The following is a 21,051-nucleotide window of genomic DNA, read 5'->3' as shown; positions in this document are numbered from 1 at the left end:
TTCCATATGCATGTTTTCTCCAAAGCTGCTTTCTTGCAGAGGTACATAGTATTGAAGCCTGTCAATGGTAAATCAATCTATTGTAAAAAAAATCAGTTGCCACACTGCGATAAACGCGTAATTACCTTCAAAACGGTTAGTTTTTCCGGATTCAAACAAGCTAACATTTTTTAATACAAATTGAATGGGGAATGTGAAAAATGCATAATTTTTTAGATTTTACCAGTGGTGTAATAAATAGGGGAGATAAGGGACCATGATGCCCTTCCTGTCCGCCACTGATTTGCAATTGAAAATGCGATTTTTTTTTCTAAATGAAACACCTATTGAACAGAAACATTATCTCAAATTTAATTCGAAAATTTTGATCCATGTATTTATGTAACAAACTATATTTGCGAAAAGAAATATTAGGAAAGTACTATTTATTTTCAAAGAGAATATTCTGTTTCATATCACTATATTTTTGTGAAGATATTAAAATATTTTGACATCCCTAAATTTCTAATCTCGGGTTATGAAGTTAATGATATTTTTCTATTCTGTGACTTAACCTAATATTCAATGTTTATTTTATCTTTGAATTTCATCAAGATTTTAATTGAAAATAAAGATGAAATTCGAAAAGAAATTGAGGAGACACTATCACACTTTATCAAAAGATGGTATTAAAGTTTCGACCGATCCCACTAATGTACAGTACCAAAATAATTGAGACTATTGTTATTGAAATAATTTTTTTTAGATAATTGTTATTTGCAATGCAGGTTTGGTAAATGGTCTTTCAGAAGAAAAAGTCCTTAGTTCATTCGAGAAATATGGTGAAATTGCAGATTTGTTCATGTTACCAGGAAAATCTTATTGCTTTGTGTTTTTCAAATCAATAGAAGATGCAAGTTCCTGCTTCAACTCTTGCAATGGATGCTTACAAATAGCCCAAGATGATAAACCTGTATTTCTAGGGTTTGTTTCATCTCTACCATTAATAAAGGATGAAATAAAATGGGAATACCTTCCACCAGGTTTGATAATTCTAGAAGATTTTATTACTACAGAAGAAGAAGATTTACTGATAAGAATACAGAATTTTGATGGATCTGAATCAGGATTAATGAAAAACCGACAAGTGAAACATTTTGGGTTTGAATTTAAATATGATACTAACAATGTTGATCCAAATAATCCTCTTACAGAAAAAATTCCGGTGGATTGTGAGTTTCTTTGGACAAGATTAGGTGAAAGATGTAATAAGTTCAAAGATTTTGTACCAGATCAGCTAACAGTAAATCATTACCTCCCTGGACAGGGAATTCCTGCTCATGTTGACACCCATTCTGCCTTCATTGATCCAATAATATCGTTATCATTGGGTTCCTCAATAGTAATGGAGTTTAAGAATGACAATATAGCTCATTATTGTGTGAATTTACCCAGGAGGTCACTTTTAATTATGTCAGAAGAAAGTCGGTACTTTTGGACACATTGTATTACTCCTAGAAAATTTGATGTAATAAAAAAAAATAACAGATGCACTTTATCTGTGAGAGGTGTGAGGATCTCTTATACTTTCAGGAAGTTGAGAAACGGGGAATGTAATTGTAAATTCCCTAGTAAATGTGATACTTTTTTGTCTAACCAAAAATTCAGCATCAACGATGAAAAAATTGCTGCTAGATTGGAGCAAACTCATGTACACAATGTTTATGAGAAAATAGCTGATCATTTTAGCGATACAAGACATAAACCTTGGCCTAACATTTTGAAATTTTTAGAATCTCTGGACAAAGGTTCAGTTTTAGTTGATATTGGCTGTGGAAATGGAAAATATTTAGGAATCAACAAAAATACATTGAACGTATGTCTTTTTCACTTTAATTTCAGTCAAATAATAAAATTAAGATTTTCAGATAGGTTGTGATAGAAGTTTTAGCTTGGCAGATGTTTGCAGAGATAGAGGCTTCCAATCTTTAGTATGTGACTGTCTGTCTCTGCCATTCAGGAATGAAATAGCAGATGCATGTATTTGTATTGCTGTAATACATCATTTAGCTACAGAGGTAGAACATGAATAAATATTTCAGAAGTGGGGAATTATTATGAAATCTTTCCTTTCAGGAAAGAAGACAGCAGGCGATCAGGGAGATTGTACGAATACTACGACCTGGAGGAAAGGCTCTTGTTTATGTTTGGGCCAAAAATCAATTTAAAGAAAACAAAAAATCCAATTATATCAAACAAGAGAAAAAAGAAGAGGATAATGTAATTCCTGAAGGATTAACCCTTGAGAAAGGAGTTTCTTTACCAATACATACTAACCGAACTCAATTCAAACACAAAGATCTACTTGTTCCATGGAAATTGAAACAAAATTCTGAAGAAAAAGGGACATTCCTTCGTTATTATCATGTATATGAAGAAAACGAACTGGAAAATTCTTGTAATGAATTGACCAATGTAAAAATTTTATCCAATTATTATGATCAAGGCAATTGGTGTATTCAATTACAAAAAATTGAAAAGTGATACATTTGTTTGATTTTCTAATAGCATTTTCAGAATTAATTCAATATAGACTTTTCAAATTTTTTTGATAGTGCAATGTCTGTATTTAATGCCGTAATGGATAACACAGCCAATGGTATTTCAAAAAAGGTTATTTGGCTATTGTTATTACATGTTTGACATTTGAACTTGAACATTTTCTGGTATTTTAATGAAATTATACTCATTGCAAACTTATTTGTAATAGATTTGTTCTGATTTGGACTGCGGGGGTAAAACGGTCTCGTAAAGCTAGTTATCTGAAGCACTACTTGATGCTGAGTGGTACACCTTGTTTCACCAATTTATTAAAGAATATATTGTATCCCATACGACATGCATTAACATATTTGTAGTAAAGTCCGATCGGTCGTAAACAAGATAACTTTATTAGAAATAAAAGTTGCTTGAGTTTGTAATTGAGCTAAATAATTCCAATGATTTTGAGGTAGCCATTCGTAATTTTCCCAATAACTCGGAAAAAGTTCGTACCGGTATGCATTCCTTCATAGGTATCCCGCCGTTGATTTCCATCCCGCAAAAGTTTCGTTCCCGTCTCGCTCCGCATCGTTCTGTTTATACCTTTACTATTAGTGAATTACCGACATTAATGCATGTGCACAATTTCATATGAATTGAAGATTCAAAAATTGTAGACATCAGAACTTTTTTGCTCAAATTCTTATGAAAATGATATAAGAAGATTATATAGGGAATCGAAACAATGAGTTAAGTAATATAAGATTTTTCTTTGAGTAATAATTAAGATGTCTAAAAACCTGGTGTATGTACTGATTAGATTTTTTTCGCCAACTTCGCAATCTGTGGATCATACTCGGTTACACATCGCTTTTGATTGGTCGGGATCGGGTTTCAATCAATTTATCCTTTCAGAATCGACAGAAAAAAGATCGAAATGACAAGTATGATTGTGCGGCGCCGCCACGAAATAAAACTAATGTTCTCAATTTGGTCGAATGTGATTGTATTCAAAAATTGTTTTTAGAGATGAATTTTTTTTGTAAATATTCTATGGTAAAATGATGAATACATACCTCGGCTTATTCTATGAATGAATGAGACGTCACTTTGACATTCAACAGCGGAATTCTTCTTTTTTTATTTTTTGTCAATGTGAAAACGTTAGCTAAATTTGATGAGCGCCATAGAAAACGATCCGATAATCAGCTGAATTTTTACCAACCTTTTTTAATCCAAAAAGGCATTATAAAATTTACCGGCCAGATGTTTTTCGAAAGTGGAAGGGCAAAGCCGTATGTCTGGACGTATATATGGCAATTAAGTCGACAAGTTATTGGAAAATTAAATAAACACTGAAAATAGGAAAGATAGATTTACTGAAGCACAATTTTGAAGAGATACAAGAAAAAGACCAAAATCACATGAAGATAGCTAAGAAGATCATTGATGTATTCTATGATTAGCGTCCGTGCAATCCCAACAAGCCAAGTCCCAATCCATGGACACCCACAACTCCTGGAGCAACAGCAGCAGATACAACTCCTCCAGGTATTGGAGCTGCTGCAACGGCACCGGCTTGAGCAGCTGCAGAAATATGACTTCCGTCAGGTCCTACCAAAGCTGCTTGGGCAGCTGGACCAGCTAGAACGGCTCCTGGGTTGGCAGGTCCAATCAAGGTAGCCGCGCCACCTAAGCCCAAGATAGAGGCATGGCTCACAGCCAGCATTGAGACGAGGAAGAGGGCTACCTGAAAATCATTAATTTTTCTTACTTTCAGTTTTGACGAAGCTGTTAGGGAAAGCTGAGGGGTTAGTAAATAATATAATAATATAGAAAATTCGTTCAAGTTCTATGACCAAGCAATGATTAAATATCTCGCCGAGTTCTATGAGACTTCTCTTTGACATTAACTTCAAATTTGGTTAGCATAGAAGTATATTTGAATCAAATGCCAGTTTGACATCTGTGGAAAATGTAGCCAAAACTCGAAAATCATAGGAAACGATGTGGAAATCAACATAAGTTTGGAATTTGAAACTATCTTTCGGATATGGTGCGAGTCTCACATTCATAAATTAGAGCTTCTTGGTAGGTAATGATGTTAGACGATGTGAAGAGCTGAGTATTTGACTCAATTCTATGGTTGTTCAGTTTTCCAGTTCAAGTGGATATCATATTTGGTGCATAGAGATTCAATCAAAAATAAAAATTGTCTTACCACAGAGTTCATTTTGCCTTTGTAATTACTGGAAGGAAACTACAGAATAAAATGCATATACCCTCGTATTTATGCGTTAGAGTTTTTCTAGAAAAATATTAACCTTCAACAAGTCTTACGTACGATCAAACGATATTGCATGCTCGGTTGACATGTATGGGATAGGTCGCTTGGGTGTAGAAGAAAATAATTCCCGTTTTTTTATTTTCCACTTCACAACACTGCAGGAGATATGCTAAATTGATACATTAGAGCAGATTTGCGCCGTATCTGAATAATTCATGGAATCCATTCGTCAGCAATTCAGTTTTTCATTTATTTCAATTGCAAGGTAATATTATAGAACCTTACACATTTTTTAATGTAACGGGTGTTTTTTTTCGAGGTATATAACTTTAAGGGCCAGTTGCACCATTTGCCTAAACATTGATTAAAAATTTAAACGTTGATTACTCTATGATTTCTCAAGAGAAATCAGAAATTAATCAATGTTTAAATTTTAATCAATGTTTAGGCAAATGGTGCAACTGGCCCTAAGTTGGCATTACTGTTCAAGATGGCGACCGATTTAACAGTTGACAAGATTTATTCTCAGTTTGGTTTGGAAATTCATCATGAATAGACTCACGCCTGAACAACGCTTGCAAATAGTGCAATTTCATTTCGAAAATAATGGTTCTGTGCGGAATACGTATCGCGCACTACGTCCATTAGCGATGAAGTGCACTTCTGGTTGAATGGCTACGTCAACAAACAAAACTGCCGCATTTGGAGTGAAGCTAATCCTCAAGTGTATGTCGAAACAACGTTACATCCAGAAAAATTGACTGTTTGGTGCGCTTTATGGGCTGGTGGAATCATTGGTCCGTACTTCTTCAAAAACGATCATGGCAAGAACGTTACCGTCAATGGTGATCGGTATAGAGCCATGATTACTAACTTTTCATTCCTGAATTGAACAACCACGATGTCCAGGAGCTGTGGTTCCAACTAGACGGCGCAACAGGTCACACAGCTTATTTGATGTTTTAGTGTTTTTTTGATATTTCTGAACATCCTACCTACATAGTATCATACATCATTTTGAAGGGAAAAAAATAAAGAATTCAACGAAGTAATGATATATAGGGTGTTCCATTTAAAAAATATAGGTTTGTGTTGAATCTTCAAAACCATACCCCGAAAAAAAAATTGAGTACGCCTCTGGATTCTACGCAGAATTCTGATTCGGACGTAGTTTTTACCTCAGCATTATTTCTAATAACTTCGGAGATAAAGGAGGGGTCCGAAAAGTATCAATTTCCAAAATCGCCTTGTATCTCTTGAACGGAAACAGTTATGCAAAATCTGATTAGACCAACTTGAGTTTCACGAAAAAGTAGGACAGGAACGTGAAAACCGCAAAGCTCTATCTTAAATAGTAAGTGAGAAACCTGGCTGTCTCACCCAAAATGGGATGCACTGTACATAAAACATCTATATTTTTTAATCAGCCTCAAATAAAACCAATATTGGAGACTTTTTCGAAATTAAACATTACTAATTGAGAAATAACAGGAGAAGGAAGCTATAAAATCAGCGAGTATGGCAATCTTAGGTGTGGCTGGTATCTAATACAAAAGGAAAATGACATTCGTACGTCACGACTGTGTTTCTGTTGCAATTTATGGTTGCACCATTGATTGCCGAGGCAAAATATGTAATTATATGACGTTTACTTCGAACTTAAGTGTACCTACTCTGATCCATTTGGATTGATAAAATCTGTTGCTCAGTCGGCTGGATGTTATATCACAATCTATTTCGATTCGATTCCTTTTTTTTTTTGGAACATCTAACTGAAAATCCAGTAAAGATATTATAACATACCTACCTAATAATCAAAAAGATATTCAAAAGATTGAATATTTCCCTCCTGTCAAAAATTCTATGTTTATGGAGAACAATTATCGAAAATTACAGCGAATATTTCCCTCCTGTCAAAAATTCTATGTATATGGAGAACAATTATCGAAAATTACAGCGATAATTGCATTGTAGGAAGCGAAACTGCACTGCGATAATTGTTCTGTTCATAGATGCATAGTTTCTATGCATCTTACACAGTTCAAATCTATGGCAATTCCATTCTACATCAGTTTGACAAGTAATGTAACAGTTCATTCGGGAAATATTCCTCCGAATTACACTCGTGCATCAAAATGACCGGATAATTTCGCATTCCAGCGTGTTTTCTTTGAAAAACTGCATTCGGTCATTTTCATTTTTGGAGAAAGAGCCCGACACCGAAGGTGGAGGGCTCTTTCTCCAAAAATGAAAATGACCGAATGCAGTTTTTATGACAACACGCTGTCATGCAAAATTATCGGTAATTTTGATGCACTTGTGCAATTACCTACGATAATTGCATTGTAGGAAGCGAAAAAGCACTGCGATAATTGTCCTGTTCATAGATGCATAGTTTCTATGCATCTTACACAGTTCGAATCTATGACAATTCCATTCTACATCAGTTTGAAAAGTGATGTAAGTGCATCAAAATGACCGGATAATTTCGCATTCCAGCGTGTTTTCTTTGAAAAACTGCATTGGATCATTTTCATTTTTGGAGAAAGAATGAAAATGAACTCATGCAGTTTTTATGACAACACGCTGTCATGCAAAATATCGGTAATTTTGATGCACTTGTGCAATTACAAGGATGGATTATTCGATTGACATGAATTTTATTTATCCGCAAGACAATCTTGTGGCATTACATTTTAAAAATGATTTCTGGCATATGACCTCCACTGCTGGCTCGGATGTAGTCCAATCTGGACGTCCAATTTTCGATGACTTTTTCCAACATTTGTGGCCGAATATCGGCAATAACACGGCGAATGTTGTCTTCCAAATGGTCAAGGGTTTGTGGCTTATCCGCATAGACCAATGACTTTACATATCCCCACAGAAAGTAGTCTAGCGGTGTTAAATCACAAGGTCTTGGAGGCCAATTCACAGGTCCAAAACGTGAAATTATGCGGTCACCAAATGTGTCTTTCAATAAATCGATTGTGGCACGAGCCGTCTTGTTGGAACCACAGCTCCTGGACATCATGGTTGTTCAATTCAGGAATGAAAAAGTTAGTAATCATGGCTCTATACCAATCCCTATTGACTGTAACGTTCTGGCCATCATCGTTTTTGAAAAAGTACGGACCAATGATTCCAACAGCCCATAAAGCGCACCAAACAGTCAGTTTTTCTGGATGTAACGGTGTTTCGACATACAATTGATGATTAGCTTCAGTCCAAATGCGGCAGTTTTGTTTGTTGACGTAGCCATTCAACCAGAAGTGCGCGTCATCGCTAAACAAAATGAAATGGACGTAGTGCGCGATACGTATTCCGCACAGAACCATTATTTTCGAAATAAAATTGCACCACTTGCAAGCGTTGTTCAAGCGTGAGTCTATTCATGATGAATTGCCAAACCAAACTGAGAATAAATCACTTGACAGCTGTTAAATCGGTTGCTATCTTGAACAGTAATGCCAACTTAAAGTTATATACCTCGAAAAAAAACACCCTTTAGGACTTTTTCTCTGAAAATGATCCGAGGAATCTGTTATTTTCGTTTGTACCTACCTGCATGTGGTCTCCAAAGGTGCAATAATCAATAAGCGCTCAAAAGCTCCGTCAGTGTTTTTCTCGCTTCACGTATCTTCGATAGACTCAGAAGCAAAATTTTCATATAAAATAAAACTTTGGAGCGTTTTCCTACAAAAAAAGGGTTGCAATGTTGTACGAATTGAGGAACTTCCTAATAAGCCAAGTAGGTAATATATGTGTTTCTAGTCATTCAATCAAACTCGCTAAGATCAAGTTTCTCGTATATACACGTCTAAATAATTCATTGATTTGAACGAATTAAGACTTGATTTATTCAACATTGACCGTGATAATGATAAGGTTGTCGACGGACTTGTTTCAATCTATTTGTGCTTTCTGAAATGGAAAGGTATCATTGGAATCCAATTATCTATATTTGTTCAATAACATTAAATTGAGATGAAACAAGTAAAATATTTTTCGATAAGAATGATACAATTTAAAATGGTTGTAACGGCAATACTCTCTTTAATTTTTTAACATTTCTTATGTCATTTGTGTTCAACAGGATTGCCATTCGATCATGGAAAGATAACAATGTTTAGAAATTGTTAAATTGTTTGATCAAAATCAGTGGTAAATGATGAACCATTTCATAAAAAAAAGTTATTCAGTGATGAAGAATTTTTGGTTAAATGTTAAATTAATTTTTTTTTCTGCAGTTGAGAATAATCTGAAGGATATGTGGTTTCAACAAGACGGTGCTACTCGCCATACAGCCACCTTAACGATCAATTTATTGAAAACAAAATTTGGGGATGAAATTATCTCAAGAAATGGTCTAGGCCATTATCCTCCCAGGTCGTGTGATTTTAACACCTTGTGATTTCTCTTTTTGAGGATATATTAAGTCTCACGTTTATGCTGATAATCCAACAGCAACTGAGCAATTAAAAATCGACATTGAACGTACTATTAATGAAATACAGCCAAATTTATGTGGTAAAATGATGAAAAATTGGGTACAGTATCTACGTATGAAGTAGTAGTCATGGACATTTGAATGATATTTTTTTTCACACATAATGGCATAATGTAACCTTTCAAAGGGGCCTGCGATGCCTCTGTCGACACTCTAGATTTCCCGTCCTAAAAGAAGTCCACTCTGTAGAATGTAAAAAATTAATATTGGGTAATCGAGGTTTTATTTTTACCGAGAGATGAAAATTTGGGCACTTCTTTGAAAAATTTTGATAATAATTGATAATAATATAGGTTGAATATTCTTCAACGAAAATTCATGATTGTATTGGCTTTTAATTGAATATTTCTGAAAGACACTCAAATAATAAATTTTTTTGTGAATATTTTTTATTGTTTGAGTGTCTGATAAATTTTCTTTCTGAAATATTCAATTAAATGCCATTTGAAAGCATTATAATACACTAAGCCAATTTTTGTACTTTCATTTATCACAGTTGGGAAAATTTGAAAAATATATTTTTTGTAGATTTTTGTGGATACCTAGTTTTTGCTTTGTACTCGATTATCTTGAAAATGACACATTCTATGTAAATAAAATCTTTATTTTAATGAAGATCTGTTGATTTCAGAAATTAAACAATTTTTTCGAAAAAAAAAGACAGTGCTGTAGATTTTCAATTGGAAAGTATCATCGCACCCCTATATCTACACCACTGTATAAATTTGGCAGGAGACACTTCGAAACATCATCAAGACTTCAATACCTGAAAAATAAAACAATGAATGTAAAGATACTAGAGTTATAAGTAAAAAACTGATTTTTTTTCAAACCTTAACACCTTGTATCTCGAAAACGAAGCTTGTTAGGATATGCGAATTTTTTTCATGAAATAATTCGTTATATCCGATGCCAAAGTTATTGCACTGAGATCTGGACCACTCTGTATAGAGACATATTCAGGGTGATTAATCGCGATGGCCTATTAGTCGTTTATGGAAAACTAATCATAATTTTGAGCTGAAAATTTGCTTATTGGGGTTTGAGACGTTCTTCCCAAAAAATTCCTAAAATATTTTCAGATCTTTACAACTTCCGGTTAAACCGGAAAAAGACTACTTCTTTCTTATTTCGAATGGCACTCCCAGTATATTATTGCTTTATTAGAGCATTAGAACTCAATTTTTTTTGGAATAAACCGCAATTTCCAACTGAATGGGAGCAGTTTGTGACTTCCGGGAAACACAGAAAGACAAGAAAATTCTGTGTTTTGATAACTGAATTGTACATTTCATGAATTGTAATTATTTGATCAATAAGGTTCTGAAGAAACGATTGAGCAGTAAACATTTTCAAATCAATATGAATGAAGATTCATTTATGAAATGTCCTATTTAGTTATCGAAATGCCGCATTTTAGTATCTTTCTGTGTTTTCCGGAAGTCACAACGTGCTTTCACTCAGTTAGAAAATGCGGTTTATCCTCCTTTTAAGTTCATCCTCGAAAACTCTTAAAGTTTTCATATAAAGTAAAGGGTTTGCTAAAGAGGGTGTCCCAATGAAAATTTGACACCCCCGCCCCAGAGCTCAGAAACGAAGATTTAAAAAATTTCCATCATCAGTTTGTTCCGAAAAAACCACCCCCCTCAAGGGGGCATCAACCCCCAACATTGTATGAAATAGGAAAGAGATGTCGATTATTGGTTACTTCGAAAGTTATTTATGTTCTGTACACCACCCAGATTAAATTTTCAAAATCAGTTCATTATTCACGAAATAATGTAATATCACGCCAAAAAGTGATGTTGAACAGAAAGTTCAACCCTCCAAACTCAAGAGCATAAAAGTTTTGGAGAATCCAAAAATAATTTTCAAGTTCTGTAATCTGCATTAAGGAGAAAGAATTCCTATTAGGACATTGTTCCAAAAAAAAGGGTGGTAACAACCCCCAAAATTGTTTGAATAGGGAGGAGATGTTGGATGTGTTTCAGTTGAAAAATTTTTTCATTTCAACTACGAACAGAAAAAAGTTCTCAATTGAACCATATCCAACATTATCTCCCTATTTAAAAAAATTTTGGGGTTGTTGCCACCCTCAGGTTGTTTTTTCGGAACAATTTCGTCATAGGAATTCTTTCTCCCTAATACAGAACTTGAAAATAATTTTTGTATTCTTCAAAACTCTTAGGTTTTATGAGTTTGGGCTGTTCAACTGTCTGTTCAACATTATATTACCTTTTAACGGTAAGATCAATATTACATTATTTGTGAATAATCAACCGATTCGGAAAATTTTAACTGGGTTGTACAGGGTGGACAAATAAGCGAGGTAAGCGATTATATCTCAGGATCAACTCATCGCAGAGACTTGCGGTAAAAAATTTTACCACTAAAGTGTACAAGAAAACACACTGGAAATTGTTTTGAAGTCCATACCTCTACCGCTAGGGGGCATAATAGCTATCGTCTAGTAGAAAAATGTTTTATATGATTTGAAATTTGATGGGATTTCTGTTTCTGTCAAAACTTAAAGACACAATTTGGTTTTTCGCCGTGCATCAGTTGAAGAATATCTTCTTTCGGCCATAACTTCAGAACGCCTGAAACTATCGCTTTGCGACCTGCAGGTTTTTTCCTGTAAATTTGATGGAATTTCTGTTTCTGTTAAGGAAATCCTATCATTACATTTGAAATTTCGAAGTAAAATGAACAAAACAATGAACTTATGACTTAAAGCCCCCTATCGAAAGCAGCAAAAACAAATTTATCATGAATATATTTTGTCCTCAATCAACAAGATATTATCTTTCAGACGAGATCTAATTTGCTCAAAAATCTTGAGCCAAACTGAAGTTACAGACACTTCAATCAGTCAGATTTCTCCCTTCAACCTACCCTTATTTGATGTCGTTAAATCGAAAGTGACAATTCAAAAAGATGAAGAATTTATCAAGGATTACAGTGATGATATTTTTCCTTCAACTTCATATGAAACATTTTCGAGTAAAATTCATTTTTCTACTCGACGATAGCTATTACGCCCCCTAGCGGTAGAGGTATGAACTTCAAAACAATTTCCAGTGTGTTTTTTTGTACATTTTAGTGGTAAAAATTTTTACCGCAAGTCTCTACGATGAGTAGATTCTGAGATATAGCCGCTTACCTCGCTTATTTGCCCACCCTGTACACAGAGCATGAATAACTTTCAAACTAATCATTACTTGACATCTCTTACCTATACAAAAATGTTGGGAGTTGATGCCAACTTCATGGGGGTAGTTTTTAGGAACAAACTCATGATGAAAACTAATTTTTTTTTCTTAGGAAATTCTTCGTTTTTGAGTTCTGGGTGGGTCAAATTTTCGATGGGACATACTGTATAATACTCTCAGTGAAAAATTCGTTTCAAATTAGATACGCCCCAAAGTTTTCGAGATATTCAGAATTTCCTTATAACACGGAAATCTTCACACAACAAATATCAACGAAGCGCACCCTGCTTGTTGATTTGGAACACCATCATTAGCCAGTAAACACCATATCGAAAATAACAGACAAAACAAAAAGAAACATTCCTGAATTGGGCCAAAATCCACGGAGCTATCTGATTGGAAAGGAATTCCGGAAATCGTGTGAACTTTCTTCGCTATGCACCAGCCAATAGCTCAAGCAATGTTCATTAAACGACGTATCATTAAGATACAAAGATACCCAAGAAGAAAAAACCGTTGTGAAATGGGTATCGAACGCAAAGGCCATCAATTTTTGCCTGTAACTATTTAGTAGCGGTATCATTTGAATAACATGCTCCATTTACGGTTTTCGCATTCTAACATGATGCAATGTGCATTACGGCATGGGTGGACACAATATGAAACTTGTCTTTTCCTATTTGCTGAATATTTTAATGCACGAACGTTTGAAGGACTCCGCCGGGATATATATAAGCAGGGGGTAGCTAGATTCAAATCATAATTCGCTGGATTTTAGTTAGTTATCACAATATGAACTCCTTGGTAAGTATAACGTTATAGGTTATGTTAGGTTATGTCTATTTAACGTTTCCCGAATCGGAATTCCTCTTCCGCGTTAAATCTAACTGTATAACATTTTTCTCTCGTGGAAAATTTTCTCTTTTTCACTTTAATTTCAATTTCCTCGTTTTCACATTTATTAGTTGATTATCAAACTGTAACTGTAACTAGAACATCTGTCCTTCATTTCATTGTTCGATGTTTTCAAAATGAATTTCAGCAGTTCCACCCAAAAAATCCACATCTCAAAAATTATACGGGTATATCTCAATTTTACCAATTTTATTTAAGGTTTTCCTTTTACCTATTTTTTCTAATATACTTATAGTCCGATAAAAATTGAATATTTGACATTTTTTTCACCACTCCCATTTGTTATTAGCAATAATTTTTCGCCTTCCAAAATTCAACAAAATACTGTCGATGCATAAGTGTGAAAGCCCTTTACATTAACTTCGTATGTCCAAGGAATTCAATGAAATAATTGTTTCCGTTTCCTTATCAACAGGCATTTGCAACAATCGCTCTGACGATCATCTGTTCGTCGACTGCCTCCATAGTTGGCCATGGTGCAGGACTTTTGGCACCAGCAGGAGCTGTATGGGGTCCAGTAGGAGCATCTGCTAACCTCGTAGCGGGAATAGGACCATATGGATCTCTAATTGGACCACACGGCCCATCAGCATCTCTCGTAGGCCCAATCGGTGCATCTGCCTCTCTCGTAGGTCCAGCAGGTCCAGTTGCATCTCTTGTAGGTCCAGCAGGCCCTACCGCCAACCTTGTAGGCCCAGCAGGTCCAACAGCAACCTTGGTAGGTCCAGCCGGTCCAACCGCCAACCTTGTAGGTCCATCCGGTCCAGTAGCCAATTTGGTAGGCCCAGCCGGTCCAACTGCCAATCTTGTAGGTCCAAGAGGTCCAACTGCAAACTTGGTCGGCCCAACTGGTCCAACTGCAAACTTGGTCGGACCAACTGGTCCACAAGCCAACTTGATCGGACCATCTGGTCCAACTGCCAACCTTGTCGGTCCAACTGGTCCAACTGCCAACCTTGTCGGACCAACTGGTCCACAAGCCAACCTTGTCGGTCCAACTGGCCCAACTGCAAACTTGGTCGGCCCAACTGGTCCACAAGCCAACTTGATCGGCCCATCTGGTCCAACTGCCAACTTGGTCGGTCCAACTGGTCCATCCGCTAATTTGGTAGGCCCAGCTGGTCCTGTAGCTAATTTGGTTGGACCCAGAGGTCCATCTGCCGCTCTTGTTGGACCAATCGGTGCTTCAGCTAACCTTGTGGGTCCAATTGGTGGAGCTTCTTTGATCGGTCTTGGAGCTGGTCCAGCCATCGGTTTGGGAGGTCCAGGATTGGCTTTGGGATCTTTGGGTCTTGGAATTGCTACTTCAGGTGCTATCGGCGTTCCTGGAGCCATATTGGCTTCTCCAGGTATTGCTGTAGGACGATTGGGATATGGTGCCATTGGTGGAGGTCACGGAGGTGTTTTAGTAGGACCATCCAGTAAGTTTACTATTCACACCTTTTATAGATGTTTAGTGTATTATTCAACTGCGTCTGAGTGAATTTCTAACTATGTGATTATTTTCAGGCGGTCTTCTATTGAAATCAGGTCTTCGTCTACACTGATCAACTCAGGAATGATACAACAAGTTTGCTCTTGATGCACTGCCAAACGTTCATACCTCTTCCTTCTTCTATTTATCTTTTCAATATTTGTTTATGTGATATATTTGATTGTTACCTGTCAGATCCTAGTCTCTGTAAATTGGACTCAAATATAGCATTTTGAATATAAATGAACGCCTTTTTTTCCTTCAAGTTGAACTACTGAATATTGTTTTTGTGAATCATATTTGAATGAAATTATAGTTGTAATTATAAGAGCATAGCTATTATGATGAAGAGAACTGAAATTTTGTCAAATTGATTATTATTAACAATATCTAAGGATCGTCTAGAAGAAAGATTTTTCAAAAAAACTGGTTTTCTATAATTTTTTCAAAATTATAATTACAGGAAATTTAAAAATCAAGGTACTTCTTATTCCATTTAATTCAAAAGGAATTCATTTTTGCAAACCCCCACAAAATGTTGTGATAAAATTTCATTTCAACGAAATGACATTCTATCAATAATATTGAAGTTATGTTATGTGGATTAAAATTTAATTAATGTATAACAATAAACGTTTACAAAGAATCAGCATATTCATTTGAAATACTGATGATTCACATTTTACATCTATAATTCAATTTAAAAAAAAGCAACAGTAGGAGATATATCTAGTATTGAATTCATTCTTAACAAAAGGAGAGCTAGAGAAAATAGTGTACCATTTTCTACAATTGAATGTTATTCAGATCATAAATTATGGAAGGAGTCACAGTCAAAACTATAAATTTGAAATTTTTTTATTATTATTCTCTATATTATTTGTGAAGGCGATTTTATATACGGTGTAGAAAAAATATATAATGGAAATTTTGAAGATTACTTGGTTAACAAAATCATGTACAAAATTACCCACTCTTAAATCAAATTTGTGATATCGCATTCAAAGTAGGACCTTAAAGAACAATACTCTTACACCAATGACTAATTCAATTACCAATCAAATTTTTGAATGCATTATTGTGACTCTTTGCTTGCCCGAGAGATGAAAGTGTAAGGCAGAGAACACTGAATGCCTTACTGATGATGACTGGTGAACGCCTCGCCAAAGCATTATCAGGAATAGACTACAATAATCTCCGAAAATTATATTTTATGTCTTTTATTGACCAAAAACCAAAAAGGGAAAATAATATATTGGAGACATATCATGGAAATATTTCCCTGATATGACTATTATGACTGATATGAATATATTATTATAATAACCACCATTTGATGGTTATTCGTTAAAATTTGTTCAATTTTTGCTTGAAAATTTGATATCGAGGTTCAAAATTCAAGTCTTTGGCATTTTTCTACGAATGATGTAACATAAACTATTTAAATCATATATTTTATTATCATAATATTCAAAATATAACTCTAAGAGACTAGAAGAAATATGGATATAATCCTAACTCTACACTATTTCTTAACTTCTTCTCCTTTTGTCTGCCTTCCATATCTATTAAGATCTTGAATGTTGGCATCATTTCTTGAAGTAAGCTGGCTTATTGAAGCTGTTGGTATTTGGTGGAAATGAGTCAAGCCTCCTGCCACTAATACAGGGTGATGCAACACAGGAACAATGTTACCAACATTCTCCAACTGCTTTCCACCAAATTCAATCACTTCCCTGTTCTTGGGATCTGTTGGTTGCACAAGGACTGTATCTAGAACTGTGGAAATTGGTAACTCATTACTCCCACTTCTTGGTGGTGATACTGATGATGGCAAGATATGATCGGTGTCCACGTTCACCCAAGGCCTTGAAGGAATATTAGCTTCGGTTGGGCTTAACCACTGTCTGCCATCATCTGAAGCCAAACTAGCGGTATTCGATACTATTTGGTTACTGAGAATCGATTGTTCCTGAGATTCGATTCTTCCAGTCAAACCATTTGGAGTGAATATCGCATTGGCACTATTCAGAGCAGGAGAAGAAGATACATCTATACGATTGAGTTCAGATGCTGTTGTCAAGAGAGGCACGCTTGGAGAAAGTGATATTCCTCCATTTTGCTGTACTGTTTGGATAGTCGAAGATAGAATTGGAGCAGAAGTGGATGATACGATGTTTTGCTGTTCAAGTGGTATTTGTGATGGTGAAAACGCAATAGTTTGCTGAGTTGGATTGTGCCCTAAATTGATCCTGCTGACATCGATGTCACCTGCTGAAGGTGCAACAGTAGACCTCTGTGTTGTGGATACTATAGTTTGGCCCAAATCTACTGCATTAGGTGGTAATGCTTCTAGTGGTATAGGCGAGGAAGAAACGGTTTGACTTTGAATAGAGGGGGAATCAGAAATTCCTACTCTAGCATTGTCGCTGAGAACTAGTTGATCAGAAGATGATATGGGAGCAGAAAAAACAGTTTGAGTTTGAATGGAGGAAGTATCAGCAATTCCTGCTATTTGAGTAGATGGTAGAGGTGGTGGTATCAGATCAGTGTTTAAACTGGGATATGACAGGGATTGTTGTGAACTTGTTAATGGAATTTGTGCATTTGGTACAGAAGGTGGAGAATTCAAACCCACTGATGTCAAACTCGGATTAACAGCATGCAAATTGACTGGTGGAGCTGGTGGAAGTAGAAGAGTTGTTGGCTCTTGAATAGGCAAAGCTACGGTTGGTATTCTTCTGACAGGTTCTGAAATCAATTTTTCTAATTTACTACCGAAAATATTGAGCTAACAATTCGTTTCCATTACCTGAAATTGTTGTTGATGCTGGTCCAGACACAATAGATGTTGATCCTCTTACAGAGATTGATCCAGATGGTCCTTCCAAGTCAGAACTCTGGTTTGGTTCGACTTCAGGAGCGTCTACCAATTCAGTCTCTATTATATGTGGTTCTTCAGCAGTCGTGGCAAGTGTTGGAATTTCTGCTGCCGTAACTTCAATTGGTGAAGATTGAGGTATTGTAGCTAACTGTAAGGTGCTACCAGAATTCTCTTGGATGAGAGTTGGTCCAGCTACCTCTATGTTATTCGGAACGCCAATTGTCTCAGAAGGAGCTACAGCAACTGATGATACTGCAACTTGATCGTATGGATAATCTGGTACTACGATAGGTTCCAGTCCAGGTGATGTTTGAACTGCTCCGCCTATTTGTTCTGAGGTTATCTCGCTGCCGTCAGGTCCTCTGATGATGGTTTCCGAGTTTGGTCCTCTGAAGAGGCCTCCAATACCTCCAGGGTTTACTGGTAGAGGTGGAAGACTTGGGGCAGCAAGCGTTCCTCGTACGCAAGCTGCCAATAGCAACCATACCTGAGGAGTATTGTTATAAATTTTCAATGTTATGCATAGGTTGGTATATTTCCTTAATTTGGCAATGACGATGGCATATAAGCTTTTGGACACTTGTTGAAAAAATTAGTTTGTTAATGTTTCAATTGTGATAAAAAATCATTAATCATAGATCACTATCGCAATCCATTCACCTCAACAGTTGCACCAGCCACAACTTCGAATAAGTAAGGTCCAATCACATCACCAGCCCAAAAACTTTAAGGGTGAAGAGGCTTTTCAACAATTATTCTTGGATTTTCGGAGCCCTAAATGCAGAAATTCTATTCATTAACGTAGCATCCTAAATGAAAATGAAGATGTTTTTTCGTTGAAAATCTGGATGTAATGGCGTAGATTTTACTTGTCAAATGTGAAAAGATGAAAGTTTAAAAGCTCAGATAGCGGGGTATTCAAAATGAAACCTCTAATTGGAAACCCTTTATATCGAACTTTTCGAAAAGAATGCTCAAGTTAATTTTTTAGTGGAAAATCCTCACAACGTTTAGCAGAGGTCTTGATCCTTTGAAACTTACTAACAAGTTTCAATTCCGTCTAATCCAAATTTTCGAGTTATTGAAAAATCTAAATTTTGGATTATATTCGGCCAATTGAAAAGTCCCCGGTTTGATCCACAGATGGCGGTGCTAGTTTTAAATCCATATGATTTTCAGTTAGTACCAACCTTCAAAAAATACGTGTCAAAATTTGACAGCAGTCCGACCATTAGTTTGTGAGATATTGCGTTGTGAGTGTAGCTACTTTTGTTAGTTGAAAGAAGATGGAAAAAAAGAATTTTGTGTGATGATTAAATATTGTTTTTTGAAGGGAAAAATACAGTTGAAGCAAAATCTTGGCTTGATGAAGAGTTTCCGGGATCTGCACCAGGAAAATCAACCATCATTGATTGATATGCTAAGTTCAAACGTGGTGAAATGAGCACCGAAGACGGCAAACGCAGTGGACGCCCAAAAGATGCTGTCACCGACGAAAAAATCCAAACATTTCACAAACTAATTTTGAATGAGTGAAGTGAAGTTGATCGAGATAGCAGATGTTGTGAAGATATCATCTGAATGTGTACATCATATCATTCACGAATATTTGTACATGAGAAAGCTGTGTGCAAAATAGGTGCCGCGCGAGCTCACAATCGATCAAAAGTAACAACGTGTTAATGATTCTGAGCAGTGACGGGTCCATTATTTCACTCCGGAGTCCAATTGACAGTCAGCTGAGTGGACTGCACATGGTGAACTGAATCCAAAGCGAGGAAAAATCCAACAGTCAGCTGGCAAGGTCATGGCATCAGTATTCTGGGATGCCCAAGTTTTAATATTCATTACCTCCAACTTGACTTCTGATTATGGGTCCCATTAATTATGACCTTTCAAAATTTCGTTTTATCTATAGTCTCAATCCAATTTTTGGAAACAACAAATGCAATCCAGATGAAATTTTGCTATCAGATGTATAATTTCAAGTTTGATGCAAAATTTTTTTTTCGTCACCACAACAAGAAAAATTCAAGCTGAATACCTATTTTTTTTTAATCATTCATTTCATACCTCAAATGAGTTATTGAAAACGAGGCCTTCATTTAATAAATAATAACATGTTCAAAATTTAAACAAATAAACAAATCTGAAAGCAAAGTGCAGTATTTCTGCATCAACAGAAGAGACTAAAATTTTGTTTATGAATGTAATAGGTATATGTGAATATAATAGTTATTCATATAATACAAGTGCAGGAGGGATTTATTGTCTTTCATGAGTTCAAAATTAAAAAACGAGACATTTTTTTTTCTAATTCACTGAATTTTGGTTGAAATTAATGAAATATTTCCAAAAATATCGTGTATTGATGTTGGTTGGCAGAACAGTTGTCTGTATCATAAACAGGAGTGTTCTGAGTTTGTTATTATTTTTCATGAAATTAATTGAATAAAGACCTTTATTATTATTCTTATGAAGAAATATAATTATGAAATCTGTGTTAAACTGATATATTTCCGCACGATTTTGTTTCACACGACAGAATGAATGGATTTGATACAGAAATAGAGAAAATAACTACTCAAATGTTCATGACAAATATCGGAAAGACGTTTATCAACAGAACTATAGAATTTTTTTGTCGAAGAACGATCGCCCCAGCTAGAGCTTTTTTGAAATGTTTTCAATTGAAATTATAGTGAAACAACGAATGATCTTTCGCAAAATCCTTCCTCGTTCCCTTCAAATGCCCTTATCCCTCCTCAATCACCCGCAGTCACGAAACGAAACAATGCAAAGTTACGAAATCAAATCCGATCTAAAAAAAAATCAAAACGTTACCTACCACAGAGTTCATTGTTGAATCTGTCGATCTGTAACAAGGATATACTTTAAAGACAATTATGTATTACTTCCATTTTATACGGCAGAACAACCTTGCATTATTTTTCCTATTCGATTACCACGCCCTCCCGTAGCGTGGTGGATTGCAACACCTTCATCTGGAATCCGCACCAGATATTTCCTAGGTGTTACTTCGCCTCAAATAACCGAGATTATAATGAGCTGGAAGGAGCGTGTGTGAAGTAAAAAATAGATACTCCCACTAATTCGATCTGCGAATTAGTTTAATTCGCGTTAGATTGGGAACACTGGAATATACATATAGTGGTAGATACGACTGTCGCCCAATTTTAGCGCGTTTGGTTCTATGCGGCTATCATCACCACACAATCTTCTGTGGTG

At 35.7% G+C, this 21,051-nt stretch overlaps 4 protein-coding genes across 5 annotated transcripts; 2 read left to right on the top strand and 2 right to left on the bottom strand.

Moving 5' to 3' along the window:
• The first annotated feature begins 534 nt into the window (after positions 1–534).
• LOC123684614 (alkylated DNA repair protein alkB homolog 8) lies at positions 535–2,634 on the top strand. Its single transcript, XM_045623934.1, has 4 exons — positions 535–694; positions 746–1,855; positions 1,908–2,057; positions 2,116–2,634. The coding sequence occupies exons 1-4, from the start codon at positions 614–616 to the stop codon at positions 2,521–2,523; spliced, it is 1,749 nt and encodes a 582-aa protein (XP_045479890.1). The 5' UTR covers positions 535–613; the 3' UTR covers positions 2,524–2,634.
• Positions 2,635–3,882: 1,248 nt separating this feature from the next.
• LOC123683785 lies at positions 3,883–4,899 on the bottom strand. Of its 2 annotated transcripts, none has more exons than XM_045622677.1 (2): positions 4,742–4,899; positions 3,883–4,270 (listed from the first exon to the last, which is right to left on the bottom strand). In XM_045622677.1, the coding sequence occupies exons 1-2, from the start codon at positions 4,751–4,753 to the stop codon at positions 3,983–3,985; spliced, it is 300 nt and encodes a 99-aa protein (XP_045478633.1). In that variant the 5' UTR covers positions 4,754–4,899; the 3' UTR covers positions 3,883–3,982. The 2 variants fall into 2 exon arrangements, with proteins under 2 accessions (XP_045478633.1, XP_045478632.1); XM_045622676.1 differs by having other exon boundaries at positions 4,739–4,874.
• An 8,276-nt stretch (positions 4,900–13,175) lies between these two features.
• LOC123684128 (mucin-19-like) lies at positions 13,176–15,161 on the top strand. Its single transcript, XM_045623267.1, has 3 exons — positions 13,176–13,333; positions 13,860–14,865; positions 14,954–15,161. Exons 1-3 carry the CDS (start codon positions 13,322–13,324, stop codon positions 14,989–14,991), a joined length of 1,056 nt encoding a protein of 351 aa, XP_045479223.1. The 5' UTR covers positions 13,176–13,321; the 3' UTR covers positions 14,992–15,161.
• A 1,197-nt stretch (positions 15,162–16,358) lies between these two features.
• Positions 16,359–20,775, bottom strand: LOC123684572 (proline-rich protein 36-like). The gene is made up of 3 exons (XM_045623866.1): positions 20,651–20,775; positions 17,731–18,289; positions 16,359–17,669 (listed from the first exon to the last, which is right to left on the bottom strand). Exons 1-3 carry the CDS (start codon positions 20,660–20,662, stop codon positions 16,444–16,446), a joined length of 1,797 nt encoding a protein of 598 aa, XP_045479822.1. The 5' UTR covers positions 20,663–20,775; the 3' UTR covers positions 16,359–16,443.
• Positions 20,776–21,051: the final 276 nt, after the last annotated feature.

Source organism: Harmonia axyridis, chromosome 7 (assembly GCF_914767665.1).
Source record: "Harmonia axyridis chromosome 7, icHarAxyr1.1, whole genome shotgun sequence".
Taxonomy (NCBI): domain Eukaryota; kingdom Metazoa; phylum Arthropoda; class Insecta; order Coleoptera; family Coccinellidae; genus Harmonia; species Harmonia axyridis.
This window is presented reverse-complemented; position numbering and strand designations above follow the sequence as displayed.

Coding starts and splice junctions, on each gene's coding strand:
- LOC123684614 (XM_045623934.1), top strand. CDS start 614: ATGAAATTCGAAAAGAAATTGAGGAGACACTATCACACTTTATCAAAA. Junction 695..745: donor TTTCGACCGATCCCACTAAT/GTACAGTACCAA, acceptor AATTTTTTTTAG/ATAATTGTTATTTGCAATGC. Junction 1,856..1,907: donor TCAACAAAAATACATTGAAC/GTATGTCTTTTT, acceptor TAAGATTTTCAG/ATAGGTTGTGATAGAAGTTT.
- LOC123684128 (XM_045623267.1), top strand. Junction 14,866..14,953: donor TGTTTTAGTAGGACCATCCA/GTAAGTTTACTA, acceptor GATTATTTTCAG/GCGGTCTTCTATTGAAATCA.
- LOC123684572 (XM_045623866.1), bottom strand. Junction 17,670..17,730: donor AGCATCAACAACAATTTCAG/GTAATGGAAACG, acceptor AATTGATTTCAG/AACCTGTCAGAAGAATACCA.